We start from the raw sequence: 18,464 nt of genomic DNA, 5'->3' as shown, positions 1-18,464 counted from the left end.
AGGAGTGATAAGTTCATTTTATCCACCTCTGTAAAACAGCAGGGGCCGGGCGCAGTGGCTCACTCTTGTAATCCCAGCACTCTGGGAGGCCGAGGCGGGCGAATCACCTGAGATCAGGAGTTCGAGACCAGCCTGGTCAACATGGTGAAACCCTGTCTCTACTAAAAATACAAAAATTAGCCGGGCGTGGTGGTGCATGCATGTAATCCTGGCTACTCCGGAGGCTGAGGCAGGAGAATCGTTTGAGCCCAGGAGGTGGAGGTTGCAGTGAGCTGAGACTGCAGCATTGCACTCCAGCCTCAGCAACAAGAGTGAAACTCTGTCTCAAAACAAAACAAAACAAAAACAACAACAACAACAAAAAACAAAACAGCAGGTCAAACCTAAAAATAAGTGCTTTTTCCTGAAGATCCCTCTGCTTTGTTAGTTGGACAGAATGTTTTTTCCATAAGTGATAAAGCAGCTATTTTGTAACAACCTGGTTCAAAGCAACACTCTAAGTTTTCTTAGTTTTAAATCAGTAGTGACATGTCAGGGACCATAAAAAGGTATAATGTGCCATATAATCAATTGTAAAATAGTACATAATGAAAATAACATTTACAAGTTTTTTATATTGTTAACCCGAGTTTCTAAATTTTTAGAATAATAACAAAATATCTACTGCCATTTAAGGTCAGGAAACATATAGCCATTGCTTCAGATAAATGTATGCACATCTGAACTCTGTGTTTAAGCCTTCAGATGTATTCATGTGAATTAAGGAACAATTAAATATTTCATATTTGTTTTAATTTCATAAATTATTATGGTATTTTGCAATAACATAATGATGGCCCCAAGGTGGCCTTTACTGTACTTACCTAGATTAACATAATGAGAATTCACATCACCAGACAGCTCAGAATCCAGAAACTCAATATGCTTTCACACAAATTTAGAGGAACCATATGATTTCCTATCTATAGAGGCAAACCCATTAGGTTACGTGTTGACAAAAGACCTTTTTGAGTATCCAATATAAAATATTAAAAGTAAAGATTTGGAGTGCTGATGAATTGCAAAATGACTGCTATTTTAGGGGCAAAAAGGGAAAATAACTCACTGAAAAAAAAAAGAAAATGGGAATGCCTAAAATACACTTTTACAGAAAGTTTTGCTGAACCCTAATTCTAGTTCTCATGTGCTAAGAAATGTTAGGAGGTTCCACAAAGGTCTATGAATGCTGTACCGCTACTCAGATCTGAAATGATCAGCACTAGAAGTTTCTAGGCCTCTGCTTCCAAAACCATGTCTGACTCAACAATTACATATCAATAATACACTGCAATTGTATTATTGGAAATACATCAATTTTAGATGAACTCAGAAGGGAAATATCAGGGATTAAAGTAGCTTTTATGCTGTGGCTTGTACTTTTCCACTTTTATAAAATCATACACGTAGATACATTGCCTTTTAAGTCTGCTTCTGGAAGACTGTTTTGTAGGTTTCACTTTATTGATGAGCTAACCAATGTACATATTATGAGTGCTACAAAATGCACATTTACTCTAATCTTACCAGGTTGACCTATTGGCCCAGGAATCCCTGGTGGTCCTGGTGGTCCCTGAACACCTATTCCTGGCAGCCCAGGAGGTCCCATTGGTCCAGGTTGTCCATTTGGTCCAACATCACCTTTAAGAAATAAATACAGTTTAAATATTAAAAGCAACACCTGAGTCACTAGTCCTTGGGAACCATATCATATTAAGCAAGAATCTTGAAAAACTGGGCATTCATTCAGCAAGAAAAGTACACATAAGTATCAAGAGCAAAGGATAGGGAATCTATTAATAGTTACAGCCTTATAATTTAACATATGCTGATCACTACTTCAATACTTAAATCAACTTCACAAGAAAGTACAAAAGATTACAAGCCACATATTCCTTCTACTTGTAACTCATTGTGGACAGTTATATATTCATAAGTTTAAAATATATTTTCAAGTTACCTATATTTTAAGATAGATAACTTCAACATTTTCCTTTTTACTAACTCAGGGCCATGGCTTATAAACATGTTCAAGCTTCTCCCTTCATTAGTAAAACATCTCTTTGACATTAGAAACTTAACTGTCCATCTCTCCATCTTCTGTCTGTCCCTCTGTCACTCCCACTTTAAACAATTTTTACATGTACTAAAATTCTGTCTTTTTAGTGTACACTTTGATGAGTTTTGACAAAGGTATGTAGTCATATAACCACCACTAAAATCAAGACATAGAACATTTTCATAAACCCAAAAAAGCCCCTGTGCGCTGTAGTCAACTCGTCCCCACATCCCAATTACCTGGCAACCACTGATTTATTTTATGTCTTACAGATTTTTCTTTCCCAGAATGTCATACAAATGCAATCATATAGTATGTAGCCTTTTGAATATGTCTTCTTTCACTTAATACAATGCATTTGAGATTCACCCATGTTGTTATGTGTATCAGTAGTTACTTTTTACTGCTGGTTATTAGTCTATCAGATGAATATGTACATTTTGTTAATCTTTTTGCAATTTGAGGCACATTTGGGGTGTTTACAATTATTGGTGATTATGAATTAAGCTGCTATGAACACTGTTCTACGGGTTTCTATGTGAAGCTTCACATTTTTCTTGGGAGTAGAATTGCTGTGTCATGTGCGAAGACAATGTTTAACTATATAAGAAATTGTCAAACTGTTTTTCAAAGTGGCTGCACCATTTTGTGTATTAACTAGCAATGTATGAGAGTTCGAGTTACTCTGCATCCTTAGCAGCACTTATTGTCAGTTATCCTTTTTGAAAAAAGGCCAATTCTAATATTTATGAAGTGGTATCCCATTGCGGTTTTAACTTGCATTTCCCAGATGATAAATTATACTGAGCATCTTTACATGTGCTTATTAGACATTTGGGTGTCTTCTTTGGTAAGGTATCTACTCAAATTGTTTGCTCATTTTTCCAACTATATTTTAAAAGTTGGTTGTTTGTTTTCTTATTGAGTTTTGAGAGTTCATTATATATTCTGCTTATAAGTCCTTTGTCAGATATATGATATGAAAATACAGTTAATTTTAATAAAGTCCAATATATCCAATTTTTCTTTTATGAATTGTCTTTTTGGTATTCTAACAAGTTTTTGCCTAACATCTGATCACAGAGTTTTCTCTTATGCTTTTTCATCTAAAACAAGGGATGACAAAGTACTTCCCATGGCTAAATATGGCCTATAGGCCTCTTTTTGTGCTGCCTACATGCTAAGAATGGTTTTTACACTTTTAGAGGGTTGTTTAAAAAAGAATATGTGACAGAGACCATATATGTAGCCCATAAAGACTAAAATATTTACTCTCTAGCTCTTTGCAGAAAAAGTTTGCCTGCTTCTGTTCTAGAAGTTTGATAATGTTAGGTTTTACATTTAGGTCTGTGATCCATTGGGAGTTAAATTTTGTGCAAGGTAGGAAGTGCAGGTAGAGGTTTGTTATGTTGGTTTGTTTATATTTTTTTTGCATATGGATGTCCAATTGCTTTATATTTTAGCAACATTTGTTGAAAATACTTACCTTTCTGTTGAGATTGCCTTAGCAACTTTGTCAAAAATTAAATATGTGGGTGTATTTCTAGACTCTCTATTATGTTACAATGATCTATTAGTCTGTATTTCACATATACCACACTATTTTAACTATTGTAGCTTTATTTTAAGTCTTAACATCAAGTACTATGAATTGTCCAACTTTGTACTTCTTTCTCAAAATTGTTTTGGCTATTCTAGGCCATTTGTTTTTCCATATAAATTTTAGAAGAAAAATTGTGTGTTCTCCTTGAGAATATTTTCAATCTATGGATTGATTTGGAGAAAACTGATATCTTAACAATATCCATGAACACAATATATCATTCCATTTATTTAGGTATCTGATTTCTGTCAACAGTGTTTTATAATTTTCCACATACAAAGCCTGCACATTTTTGTTAGACCTATGCATACCTAAGCACTTCATGTCATTTGATGCTATTGTAAATTATACTGTTTTTGTTTAATTTTTATTTCTAGTTGTTCATTGATAGTATATAAAAACATAATTTATTTTTAGATATTTGCTTTGTCCTATGATCCTACGAAATTCACCTTTTAGTTCTAGTAAATTTTTGTAGATTTATTAGGGTTTTCTAAGTATAAAACCATGTCATCTATGAATATAGGGAGTTTTATTTCTTCCTTTCCAATCTGTATGCCCTTCATTTATTTTGCTTGTCTTATAACATTGGCTAGGACTTCCAATACAATATTGAACCTTTTCATACCATCAAAGATGGTAACAAATAACATCTTTGTGTTACATAACTTTGGGGAAAAGTATTCAGTCTTTCACCACTAAACATAATGGATCAAGATTTTGTAAATGTCTTTATCATGCTAAGGAAGTTCCCTTTTATTCCTAATTTTCTGAGACTATTTTTCCAGGAATGAATATTGAAACTTATCAAATAATTTTCAGGATTTACTGAGATTATAATATAGTTTTTCTTCTTTACTCTGTTGATATGGCAAATTACATTGATTTTAAAATGTCAAACCAGCCCGTATTCTAAGGATAAGCCTCACTTGATTGTAGTGTATTATCCTTTTCATATATTGCTAGATTTGATTTGCCAATATTTTCTTGAGGATTTTTGTGTCTATGTTCATGAGAGATATTGGTCTACAGCTTTCTTTTCTCATATGTCTTTGCTTGGCTTTGATATCAAAATAATGCTGGCCTCATGTAATGGTTGGAAAGTGATCCCTCTACTTCTGTTTTTGGGAAGAGATTGTGTAGAATTGGTGTTACTGCTTCTTTAAATGTTTGTTAGAATTTACCAGTGATGCCATCTGGATTTGTAGTTTTCTTTGTTGGTGGGTTTCTAACTACAACTCAATTTTTAAAAAATAGATCCCTGGATTACCTATTTCTTCTTTAGTGAGCTTCAACAATTTATGTCTCTCAAGAAATTAGTCCATTTAATCTAAGTTGTCAAATGTATGGGCATGCAGTTGTTTGTCATATTTGTTTGATATAGATTTGTTGTTAGCATAAATTATATACTTTTGTATTTCTTTCAACATTTCCAAGCACACAATATTTGTCACAATAATACCTTTGGATGTTATTCTTGCTGCCTGGAACACCTTTCCCTTAAGTCTAAATTCAACTGTCACCATCTATATAAAACCTCTCCAGGTACCTTAGATAAGGCCCTGAACAAAAGTAATATATGAGGTAAACTGAATGCTTCCAAAATCATCTTTTTTTCTCTTTTGTATAATCTGATTCTAACGTTCAACCTTAAGCACACTTTCTTCCTCATATAGATATATCATGATGAGTATTAGCCTTATTAATTTATTATTGGTCACTACATTGTTTTGAAAGTGTTGCATCAACCTTTCCTACAGTTTAGTAACTGAGTTCTAATACCCATTCATTGGTGTGTTGTGTGTGTTTGGTAGGTGAACTTTTATTGTGATCTGCTTGCTGAGTTTTGAGTGTAGTCTACTGATCCAAGATATTAGTGATACATTTTCATAGAAGTTCCCATTGAGATAATCACTTTCATGGTGATGCTACCTAGATTTTCTCACAGTAGAGAGCAATCCTTGAGATCTTCAAGATCAGAAACTATGCATTTGAGCTTCTAGTGATTCAGGTACTAGCTGGCATAGAACATAATAAATGTTTGAAGAATGAAGGAGTTACATGGCAGAATATCCCAAACACTTATTTTTCTAGCACCTAAAGAACTGTACTCGGCTTTTAATAATTGAGAATTACTCCTATGAGGATATGGGAATGCCATATCCTAATTTCCTTCCAAAGATTAGGCAAATACCTGTTAAATTCATGTTTAAATAGCCTTCAATGCATTTCTTCACTACCACTGTGTCTCAAGAATATATACAAACAAAATACAGTAAGTGGGTAACTTCCACAGGAAGACTGTTTGCCACATATTTCAAATATCTTTATCTGCAATTTTTGTTGTTACAGGTCTACAGCTAGGGGAGATAACTGGTGGGAAACACAACTTGTAACTTTGAGTGTTACAGTTTACAGCTGGCCTGAATTGTTTAGTCAAAAACAGAAAGGTATTTTTTTAAGAGCTTATCTAAGAAGAGTTTGTATTGGGCTAGTCTGGGGCTTTTGCTGGCAGAATACAATCTAGCCTGGTTAAAATTGGATTGGGCTGTCTTACTGCTTTAATAGAAATCAATCCAACATGTTCCAGAAGCATGGCCCTGTTCAGATTACTCACTAGGAGCCAAAACATTGACGAGGGAAGTCGGGTTCCTTGCAAATCAAAGGAAAAAAAAAATGCAAGTCAGCTTTACTAATTCTATTCCTTCTCATTATTAGATAACTCAAAATCAAGGGAGTAGAAGAAACAACAGAGAAGTGGGTAAAGGATATTGGCAGTTAACAAGAAAAAAAAATATGGCCCTTAACACATAAAAGGATGGCCAATCTCACTCACAGTAAGAGACATACAATTTAAACCACTCTGAGAGTAAAGGCAAAGGACCTAATATAGCCAAAGAAATGTGTTTTTTTTTTTTTAAGAACAAAGTTGGTGGGTTACATTACCTGACTTCGAGTCTTACTATAAAGCTACAGTAATATAAACAGTGTGGTACTGGCTTAATGACAGCAAAATAAATAAATAAAACAGGATTGACAGCACAGAAGTAGATCAACACATATATTATTATTTGATCTGACACAGATCCCAAAGTAATCCAATAGAGAGGGGGTTATTTTAAACAAATGATGCTGAACAAAAATTATTTGACATGTGTAATAGTTTTAAACATAGAAACTAAAACTATAAAGCTTATAAAATAAAACATAGAATACCTTGGCAACTTTGGGGCAGGCAAATGTTTCTTAGACAAGACACAGAAAATTATAATCATATAAGAAAAAATTGATAAATGAAACTTCAATAAAATTAAAACTTTTATCCATCAAAATACAGTAAGGAAATGAACAGGTCAGCCAGCCAGGGCTAAAATGCTAATAAACATATATCTAGGAAAGGGCCAGTATGCAGGACATAAAAATAACACTTCCAACTTAATAATAAAGTGAGAAACAAACCATCTTTCAAAATAGACAAAATATTTGAATATGTAAGTAGCTCACAAGTACATAAAAAAGAACTCAACATCATTAGTCATCAGGGAAATGTAAATTAAAATCACAATATGATGCTACCACACACCTACCAACATTCCAAAATTTGAGAAAATGTGGAACAATGCAAATTTCTGAACCACTTTGGTGTAAATTTAAAATGGTATCACCATTTTGGAAAAAGGTCTAGTAGTTTCTAGTACAACTAAGCATCCACTTATGATCCAACAAATCTGCTCTTAGTTGTTTATTGAAGCAAAATGAAATCACATATCCATAAAAAAGAATTGTAAAAAATGTCTTTAACAGCTTCACTCATAGTAGCCAAAAACTTGACACAACCCAGGTATCCATGATACAGTCACATAATAAAATACTCAATGATTTCACTGAAAGAAAAGAACTACTGATAAACACAACAACATGGATGGATCTCCAAAACATTATGTTGAGTGAAAGAAGCCTTAGAAAGAAAGTACATACCGTATGTTTCCATTTATAAGGAGTTCCATTTATAAGGAGTTAACAGGCGAAATAACTTATGATGAAAAAATCAACAGTATAGTTGCCACTGTGGATGATGGGATAGGGACTGACTGGAAAGGGGCATAAGGAAAATTTCTAAAACAATATCTTGATAAAGATTTTGTGTTATACAAGTGTATGCATTTGTCAAAATCCAGTAAATGTACCCTTAAGATTTATGCATCTCATTTAATGTGAATTACATATCAGAAGAAAAGTAATATACAGCTATGGAATTTTAGTTATGGTATGCATGCTGAAGTATTTAGAGAGAAGTATATTATTGTTGTAATTTATTTTGATATGCATCAAAAATAGATGAATGGATGGAGACAGGGATGGATAGATATGTGACAAAGCACATACAGTAAAATGTTGACAGTAAAGTATCAGTGATGGGTATATAGTAGCCCCAATAAAGTTCTGTCTACTTTGTTATATTTAAAATTTTAAAAAACAAAACATTGGCAGGGAGATAAAAGGTTCATTGTAGAATCTGGGTGGTAGATATACAGCTGTTAACTGTACTATTATTTTTCACAGTACTTAAAACTTTTTCACAATAAAATGTTTAAAAATATACTTAGAAACCTACTTACTTCATCAGGTTAGCAAAAATCCAAGAGTTTGTCAGCATACTCACTTATCAAGGCTGTGGGGAAACACACTCATACATTGTGGGTGGAGTGTAAATGGTGCAAATTGAGAGGAATCTGACAATATCCAGAGATGCATTTACCCTTTAATTCAGAAAATCCTTTTTCATCACTTTATTTTACTATTATACCTGAACACATCTGAAATAATATGCATGAAAGATTATTCACTATGGCATTATTTGTAATAAATGATTGGCAAAAATCCAATCTAGCAACTAGCAACTGGGATGAACTATGGTATATCCATGCCATTTAACACTAGGCACCTATTTTCAAAAAGTCAAGATCTCCGTCTACTGATACGGAGTGATCTTCAGGATACAAATTTCAGTAAAAAAATAAAGTGCAAATAAAGTCAAAAGAAAATACCTTCTCCTTTAAGAACAGAGAAAATAAAACAAATTCTTGGCTGGTATTTATATAAGAAACACCAGAAGGATCCCAACACTTTGGGAGGCCGAGGCGGGCGGATCACGAGGTTAGGAGTTCGAGACCAGCCTGGCCAACATGGTGAAACCCTGTCTCTACTAAAAATACAAAAATTAGCTGGGCCTGGTGGCATGCATCTGTAATCCTAGCTACTGAGGAGGCTGAGGCAGGAGAGTTGCTTGAACCTGGGAGGTGGAGGTTGCAGTGAGCCAAGATCGCGCCATTGCACTCCAGCCTGGGAGACAGAGCAAGACTCTGTCTTGGGGTGTGGGGGGAAGAAAGGAAAATAAAAAATAGTTAAGCAGGAGGATGGAGAGGAACAAAGTGGATGAAGATGGGTTGGAAGGAAGACTTCTCAGTGTTACTTTTATAACATATATGATTTTTTTTTTTTTTTTGAGACAAAGTCTCACTCTGTCACCCAGGCTGGAGTGGCTTACTGCAACCTTCACCTCCCAAGTTCAAGTGATTCTCCTGCCTCAGCCTCCCAAGTAGCTGGGATTACAAACATGTGCCAACATGCCCGGCTAATTTTTGTATTTTTGGTAGAGACGGGGTTTCGCCATGTTGGCCAGGATGGTCTTGAACTCCAGATCTCAGGTGATCCGCCCACCTTGGCTTCCCAAAGTGCTGGGATTACAGGCGTGAGCCACCCGTGCCGGGCCATGATTTTATTATCTATTCAATGAAATAAAAGACAAAAATAATCAATGAAGGATTGAAAAAAATGTGTAGCAGTAACAGAATGGCAGCATAGCGTTTCCAGTTAATTGGGCTTATCACCCATAAACTTTCCCAAAGGTGTCAATTTCTATAAAAGTTAAAAGCAAGTTGAGATGCAGTGACAGCCTCCATACCTTTTGGTCCAGGGAGCCCATCTAAGCCAGTGCGTCCTGGAGGACCTGGAGGTCCTGGGAAACCACGATCACCTTTTGGACCAAGTGTTCCTTTGAAACCTGGAAGTCCTGGTGGCCCAGGTGGCCCAGGTAATGCAAATCCTGGTTCACCCTTGAGCATACACATGACAAAACACAACAAAAACTCCCATGACTTTTCTGTCCTTATTGTTTGCCACAGAGAATTTAATGCCGAAAATACAAGACAATACTTTTCCTTCCATGGGGGGAGAGGAGAAGATAATTAAATAAAAAGTAATTGGTATGTTGGAGAAAACATATGGAAGGATGGGAAAAAGGGTTTAGTAAAACAAATTAGATGATTTGGACTGGTTTCAGGATTAAAAAAAAAAAACTGAGAGAGCATGAGATTAAAGAACAGACTACCCCTGTAGGGAAATATGATTATAGGCTGAGTATTAGATAATACTAAACAATTATTTTTAATTTTACTAAGTATGATAACAACATTGTGGTTTTTGTATAAACTGTCAATTTATTTAGAGATGAGTGCTGATGCATTTATAAGTGAAATGATACTGTGTTGAGATTTGGGTAAAATATTTAAGCAAAGTAAAAAGGACTAGATAAAGCAAATGTTATAAAATCATAATAATTTTGAATCTGGGTGATGGATATGTGAAAGCTCATTGTATTATTCATTTTACTTTTATTTTCATTTGAAAATGTTCATAATAAAGAGAATCAACCAATAGAGAAGTGGTTTTCTCATGAGAACTGGTGTCACGGGTTAACTGTTTTTCCCATGAAAAATAAGTAATAATTACAAAACACAGGAGGTTTAAATCAATGACGCAGAGATAAAATATATAGGAATAGTCACGATAATTACATGCCACAGCAGCTCTTTGCTGAAGGTTGACTCAGGAAAGCTTAACATTAGATAAGAAATAATAAAAGGAATGAAAAGTAACTCAAACACAGTATTATTTATTATTAGTATTACTAAGTCAATTGCAGTGATTTGCATTATGTATCTGTAATGGAATTGGGACAGAGAACAACAGTATACAAGGTCTGGAAATGATATTCAACACCATTTCAACCAAACATCACACAGGCATGAACAGAGATGACATGGGATGATGACTCTATAGAGATGCACAGAGGGAGCGGACCATCGTACAGGCATACCTTATTTTATTGTGCATCATTTTGTTGTGCTGTGCAGACACTGCACTTTTTACAAATTGAAGGTATGTGGCAACCCTACATTGAGCAGGTCTATCAGCGCAATTTTTCCTATAGCATGTGCTCACTTTTTGTCTCTGTGTCACATTTTGGTAATTGTCACAATATTCCAAACTTTTTAATTATTATTATATCTGTTATGGTGATATGTGATCACTGATGTTACCATATAATTGTTTTGGGGTACCATAAACTGTGCCTGTATAAGATGGTGAACTTAATAAAAAAATGTTGTAAATGTCTGACTGCTCCACTGATCAGCCATTTTCCCTGCATCTCTCTCCCTCTCCACAGGTCTTTCTATTCCTTGAGACATAACAATATTGAAATTAGGCCAATTAATAACACAACAATGGCCTCTAAGTGTTCAAGTGAAAGAAAGAGTCACATGTCTCTCACTTAAAATCAAAAGCTGGAAATAATTAAACTTAGTGAGGAAGGCATGTCAAAAGCTAAGGTAGGTTGAAGGCTAGGTCTCTTGCACTAAACAGTTAGCCAAGTTGTGAATGTGAAGGAAAAGTTCTTTAAGGAAATTAAAAGTGCTACTCCAGTGAACACACGAATGAGAAGAAAGTAAAACAGCCCTATTGCTGATATGGAGAAAGTTTGAGTGATCTGGACAGAAGATCAAACCAGCCATAACATTCCCTTAAGCAAAAACCTAATCCAGAGCAAGGCCCTAACTTCAATTATCTGAAGACTGAGAGGTGAAGAAGCTGCAGAAGAAAAGTTGGAAGCTAGCAGAAGCTGATTCGTGAGGTTTAAGGGAAGAAGCTGTCTCCACATCATAAAAGTGCAAGGTGAAGCAGCAAGTGTTGACATAGAAGCTGCAGCAAGTTCTAGCTAAGATCATTGATGAAAGTGACTACACTAAACAACAGATTTTCCATGTTGATGAAACAGCCTTCTATTGGAATAAAATGCTCATAGGACTTTCATAGCTAGAGAAGATAAGTAAATTACTGGTTTCAAAGCTTCAAAGGGCAGGCTGACTCTATTTTTAGGGACTAATGCAGCTGCTGACTTTAAGTTGAAACCAATGCTTATGTACCATTCTAAAAATTCTAGGGCCTTACGAATTATGGTATATCTACTCTGCCTGTGCTCTATAAGTGGAACAATAAAGCCTGGATGACAGCAGATGTATTTAAAGCATAGTGTACTGGCTATTTTAAGCCCACTGTTGAGACCTACTCCTCAGAAGAAAAGATTCCTTTCAAAATTTTAACTGCTCATTTACAATGCACCTAGTCACCCAAGAGCTCTGATGGTGATGTACAAAGAGATTAATGTTCTTTTCATGGCTGCTAACACAATACCCATTCTGCAGCCCATGGATCAAAGAGTAATTTTAATTTTCAAGTCTTATTATTTAAGAAACACATTGTGTAATGTATAGCTGTCATAAATAGTGATTCTTCTTATGGATCTGGCAAAACAAATTGGAAACCTTCTGAAAAGGGTTTCATTCTAGATGTCATGAAGAAAATTCAGGATTCATAAGAAGAGGTCAAAACATCAATATTAACAGGAGTTTGGAAGAAGTTAATTCTAACTCTCACAGATGACTTTGAGGGTTTCAAGACTTCAATGGAGTAAGTAACTGCAAATATGGTGGAAGTAGCAAGAGAACAACAATTATAAGTAGAGACTGAAGATGTGAATGAATTGCTGCAATCTTATAATAAAAGTAGAACAGATGAGCAGTTGCTTCTTATGAGCAAAAGTGATTTCTAGAGATGGAATCTACCCTGGTGAAGATGCTGGGAACAGTGTTGAAATGACACTAAAGGACTTAGAATATTATATAAACTTAGTTGATAAAGCAGCAGCAGGGTCTGAGAAGACTCACTCCAATTTTGAAAGAGGTTCTACTGTGGGTAAAATACCATCAAACAGCACCACATGCTGCAGAGAAATCTTTTCTGAAAGGAATAGTCAATTGATGTGGCAAACTTCATTGTTGTCTTATTTAAAAAAATGGCCACAGCCACCCAACCTTCAGCAACCATCACCCTGATCAGTGGGCAGCCATCAATATTAAGTCAAAACCCTCCCCCAGCATAAAGATTATAACTTGCTGCAAGCTTAGATGATTGCTAAAATTTTTTAGCAATAAAGTATTTTTAATTAAGGTATGCATATGGTTTTTTTAGACCTAATGCTATCGCACACTTTAAAGACTACAGTATAGTGTAAACATAACCTTTATATGTACTGGGAAACAAAAAAAATTGTGTGATTCACTTTATTTTGATATTCACTTTATTGTGGTGGTCTGGAACTAAACCTGCAATATCTCCAAGGTATGCCTGTATTCTCTAATCAAAGAACTGGGCACTCAAAAGTAGGTACAGAAATTAGGTTTTTTTTTTTTTTTTTTTTTTTTTTTTTTTGCTCCAAATGTGACCTTGGACTATTAAAGATGATTTGGGGTTAAATATTTTTTTAATGGAAATATAATAAGTTATCTATATATTTATAGTAAAGACTTGGGGCTTGGGATGATATCTGAGTCAAAATAGAGAGCTAGAAATAAGGAAGGTGGGAAAGATAAGAAAATGAGAAGGAATAAAGAAAAATGTCCCAGACCTTTGGTCCTGGAAAGCCGGGTGGCCCAGGAGGGCCTTCTAGACCAATTCTTCCAGGTGTCCCAGGTGCTCCTGGAGGTCCTGGAATTCCAGGAAAGCCTGTAAAATGATACGTCATTTTTTAGCCACCAAAGGAAAGGCACTTTAAGAAAGATATTCAAATTCCCAAACCCACATTCTACTCATGCTTAGTGACAACAGTAAGATGTCAAAAGCACAATGACATTCTACTACTTAGGATTAAGCCTTACAATCCTCTCAATCATCTTACATTCCTTTTATTTTCACATAGAGCTAATGTATGTGAAACATATGCTTTTCTGAAGAAAATGAGGGCTATTATATAATAAGATAGAACTAAATTGTAAGGAATGAATCCCACACAAAAATGCCCAAGAACTTTTCTTCTGCTTATATCTGGATGTAGTATGACAAAGGGCCTACCATATAATTTTGGAAATGAACTAAAAATAACTGCAGATATTATAGATACATACACACATAAAATCAAACCTGATACTTTTGAAAGCATTTTGTATAAATGAGTAAAGATATATTTAAGAACTGTCCTCAGACCACTGTGTGCTCTTGCCATTTGTGAGAATAAATTCTGTGAGGAATAAAGCAGAACTGAAGCATAAGCTCTAAAAATTTCAATAAATCAAGAAAATATTATTTAGCATAAAACATTACTTGGCTACACATCTGCAATAAGTCTGTTTTCTGTTTAAAAAATCCTTTAACTCAATAAATATCAAGTGCACACTATGTGTTAGGAACTGTTCTAAACCCTGAAAATACTATGGTGAACACAAAACACAATAATTCCTGTGATTTTTAAGCTTATATATCACTTTTGCATATCTAAAATGTAGATATTTTCTTGTCTGGACTGTTTTAGATAAAGATAATGAACTTACAGTGAAAATACACTGTGATTTTTTATTTACATTCTTTATAGCACAGAGAAAAAAGGTGCAATTAATATATTTTATTTGTTGAATGAATTTTATGAGAGAATAACATCATGCTAAACTTCTAACCTACTCTGCCTGCTACCCATTCCAACATACCTTTGGGACCAGGTGGTCCAGGAAGCCCAATTCCAGGGATACCTGGTTCTCCTTTGCTACCAGGTATCCCTGGCAAGCCTGGTTGCCCTGGGAGTCCAGGGTCACCTATGGAGAAACAGCAGTTATTGAAAGGAAAATGTTCAAAGAAAGAAGCCATCAGGGCCAGGTGCAGTGGCTCACTCCTGTAATCCCAGCACTTTGGGAGGCTGAGGCAATGGGTCACCTGAGGTCAGGAGTTCGAGACCAGCCTGGCCAACGTGGAGAAACTCTGTCTCTACTAAAAATACAAAAATTAACTGGGCGTGGTGGTGGGCGCCTGTAATCCCAGCTACTTGGGAGGCTGAGGCAGGGAGAACTGCTTGAACCCAGAAGTAGGAGGTTGCTGCAGCAAGCCAACATCACGCCACTGTATTCCAGCATGGGTGACAGAGCGAAACTCTGTCAAAAAAAAAAAAAAAAAAAGCCATCGGTGTTGAAGTTACTTTGAAATAAATTCCTCACATACCTGGAAGACCTACGTCACCATCTCTGCCTGGGTTACCAGGCAAGCCAGGCTTCCCCGGCTGGGTTATAGTCTGACCTGGATCCCCTTTAGGACCTGAAAGCAAGAGTAAATCAATGGTAAATGAGAAGTATTTACTCAACTAAAGGTCTCTTTTTAATTAAAAACAAAAAAGAAAATTATCAGCAATCTTTTGAAAATGTAAACTAACAAAAATTCACAAGAAAAACAATCTTCCACTATATATTCAAGAAATATATAAAACAGAAGGATAGAATTTCAAAAAGAAAAAGGATATGACAGCCTTAAGGACTTCCATGATTCAAGATGTATAATGGTTAATTTTAGGTTTCAACATGACTAGATTAAGAGATACTGAGATAGCTGGTAAAGCATTATTTCTAGATATGTCTGTGAGGCTGTTTCCGAAAGAAACTGACATTTGAATCAGTGAAACGAATAAGGATGATCCACCCTCACCCAATGTGTGTGGGTACCATCCAATCAGCTGAGGGACCGGATACAACAAAAAGGCAGAAAAAAAGGTGAATTCTCTGCTCTCTCTCTTTTGAAACTGGTACACCCATCCTCTCCTACCCTTGGACATCACAACTCCAGGTTCTCTGGCTTTCAGACTCTGGGACTTGCACTAAGCAGCCACTCAGGTTCTCAGGCATTCAGACTAGGACTGAGCCAAGCTACTGGCTTCCCTAGTTCTTCAACTTACAGGTGGCCTACTGTGGGACTTCTCAGCCTCCATAATCATGTAAGTCAATTCCCATAATAAATCACCTCTCATCTATCTATCTATCTATCTATCTATCTATCTAATCTACCTATCTGTCCATCCTTTTTATTGGTTCTGTTTCTCTGGAAACCCCTAAAACAGGGTGTTACCTATATAAGTATTTTTAAAATGTAGGCCAAAAGAGCGTTAAAAATCAAACTGTAGTAAACAACGAAAATATTTTTTTGGCTAATAGGTACATTTAGGTTTTACATGTGCAAAGTTCAAGTATATCTACTTCTTATTAATGGAAACATGAACTTGAAATTGGCTCAAGAAAAAAAAAGATTTCCTAAACATGACACAAAAAGCACTAACCATGAGAGAAAAGACTGATAATTTTGATGATGTGAAAGTTGTTTTCTGCTCATTGAAGACACCAAACAAAGAGTAAAAATGGCAAGCCACAGTAGGTAAAGATTTCTTTTCACAAAATACATAGGTAACTAAGAACTAATGCACAGAATATATAAAGAACTCCTCTAAATCAATAATAAAAGAAATAATCCAATATAAAATTGGTCAAAGTACTTGATTAGGCATTTCACAAAAGCAAATTCAAATGACCAATAAACACATGAAAAGGTGCTAAACTTTAATCAGAGAAATGCAAAATATCACACTCAACAGATTGGCAAAAGTGTAAAAGTCCGACAATACAAATTGTTTCCAAGGATGTAAATCAACATAAAATATTCAACACTGCTTGTGGTAGTAAAAATTGGTACAATTGGTCGGGATATAGTTTGTAATTATCCAGTCAAGTGGAAGATGCACTTATCCTATGCTTTGAAAATGCTAATCTTAAATACATACCCTAGCCCAGGTATTGGTAAGCCTTTTGTGTAAAGGACCAGAGTAAATACTTTAGGCTTTGTGGACCATCCAGTCTCTGTAGCAACTACTCAACTCTTCAGTTGTAGTGCAAAAACAACCACAGACAAAAGTGAATGGTTGTGGAAGTGTTCACATAAAACTTTTATTTATAACAGGTGGTAGGCTGGATGTGGTCCATGGACTGTAGTTCTGTAGTGTGCCAACTCTTGCCCTAGAGAAGTGTGAGCACATGAACACAAGGAGATATAGGGATCTATCTATCTACCTAGCTATCTATCTATATGACTGTATACAGAAGCATTATTCATAATAGACCTGAACTGTAAATAACCCAATTAACCATTAACCATAGAATGGATCAATCAATTGTAACACACACACACACACACACATAAACATACATACAATGAAATACTATATAGCAATAAAAATGAATACACTATAGCCACACGAAAAGTTAATATAAAAAACACCCTATGATTCCTTTAACATGAAGTTCAAAAAGAAACAAAATTAAAATACTCTGTTTAAAAATGCATACAGAGGTCATAAAACAGAGGGGTAATGGAAGAAAACTATGTAAAAGTCAAGACAGTAGAGAGGAGGAAGGGGATTGTAATTAGGAAATGACAGGGAGAAAAGGTTAGGGGTTTCTAGGATGCTGGTAACATTCTATTTTTTGATGTGTGTGGTAGCTACCTGTGTGCTTCTGTTATAACTATTTATTAAACTTTGCATTATGTATCATGTACTTAAAAAGAGCAAAATTTACAGTAACAATGAAACAGTTAGAAAAGATTTAAAAAGAAACCCCCTTATAAAAAACATTGTGATCCCTTGCTAAGATGCTCTGAAGAGTTCAAATATAAACGGCCAGGGAAACACACCTCTCGGGAAAGGAAGCCATGAGTAGCCAAAACATAATAAATTTCTGTTTTTAAGCACCAAGTTTAAAACAAAACACAGTAAACTTACCTGGTATTCCTGGCTGGCCTGGATTTCCTGCCACACCTTGTATGCCTTTTTCACCTACTGGGCCTGGAGGGCCGAAACCAGGGGGACCCATAGGCCCTATATTCCCTGGGAGGCCTGGTAAACCTGGGTTCCCAGGGGGACCTCTTTCACCCTTAAAAGTAATTCCACCCTAAAAAGGGAAAAGTTTAATACAGAAACATATAGATACAATAACTATCTGTAGGTTGGTACTGAATACAACTGGGGAAAGGATATAGCCATAAATAGTTCTTCTTAAAAGCTATATAAGTGAGTGGTATTATGAGATGGTATGTGTGATCATTCCACTTACTCATTCCTCCAACAAATATTTTTGGGCTCCTACTATGTGTCAAGGGCTGGTGATACAACAGAAAACAAAAATACACAAAAATCTCTGACTTTATGCAGCTTACATTTTAGTGTAAGTCAGAAAGATTATAGTCTAGATAACATTATAAAATATCACTTCCTACCTAAATATCCTGGGCTGGTGTTATGTACAAAATAAGATTGTTCATTTATGTTAAATCTTTCAGTTCTGTGGCACATTGAACATGGCTATCTACTTGTACTATTCTCTAAGCTTACTATATATATAGAAACAAGTTAAACTGCTGGTTATGAGGTTTATTTATTTATTTATTTATTTATTTATTTATTTAATTTACTGTGATGGAGTTTTGCTCTTGTTGCCCAGGGTGGAGTGCAGTGGTGCAATCTCGGCTCACTGCAACCTCCGCCTCCCGGGTTCAAGTGATTCTCCT

At 35.4% G+C, this 18,464-nt stretch overlaps 1 protein-coding gene across 1 annotated transcript in view; it reads right to left on the bottom strand.

The window, feature by feature from the left end:
* The window catches only part of COL4A5 (collagen type IV alpha 5 chain), a 257,711-nt gene that overhangs the window by 80,845 nt on the left and 158,402 nt on the right, over positions 1-18,464 (bottom strand). Inside the window, exons 25-30 of the mRNA XM_016942896.4 lie at positions 17,680-17,848; positions 15,084-15,176; positions 14,579-14,683; positions 13,507-13,604; positions 9,664-9,814; positions 1,564-1,677 (exon numbers count right to left, since the gene is read on the bottom strand). Coding sequence (XP_016798385.2) covers positions 1,564-1,677; positions 9,664-9,814; positions 13,507-13,604; positions 14,579-14,683; positions 15,084-15,176; positions 17,680-17,848 — 730 coding nt within the window. The remainder of the gene's footprint in view (positions 1-1,563; positions 1,678-9,663; positions 9,815-13,506; positions 13,605-14,578; positions 14,684-15,083; positions 15,177-17,679; positions 17,849-18,464) is intronic.

This window comes from Pan troglodytes, chromosome X (assembly GCF_028858775.2).
Source record: "Pan troglodytes isolate AG18354 chromosome X, NHGRI_mPanTro3-v2.0_pri, whole genome shotgun sequence".
NCBI classification, from domain to species: Eukaryota; Metazoa; Chordata; class Mammalia; order Primates; family Hominidae; genus Pan; species Pan troglodytes.
The sequence above is the reverse complement of the archived record's forward strand: the minus strand, read 5'-3'. Positions and strand labels throughout refer to the sequence as shown.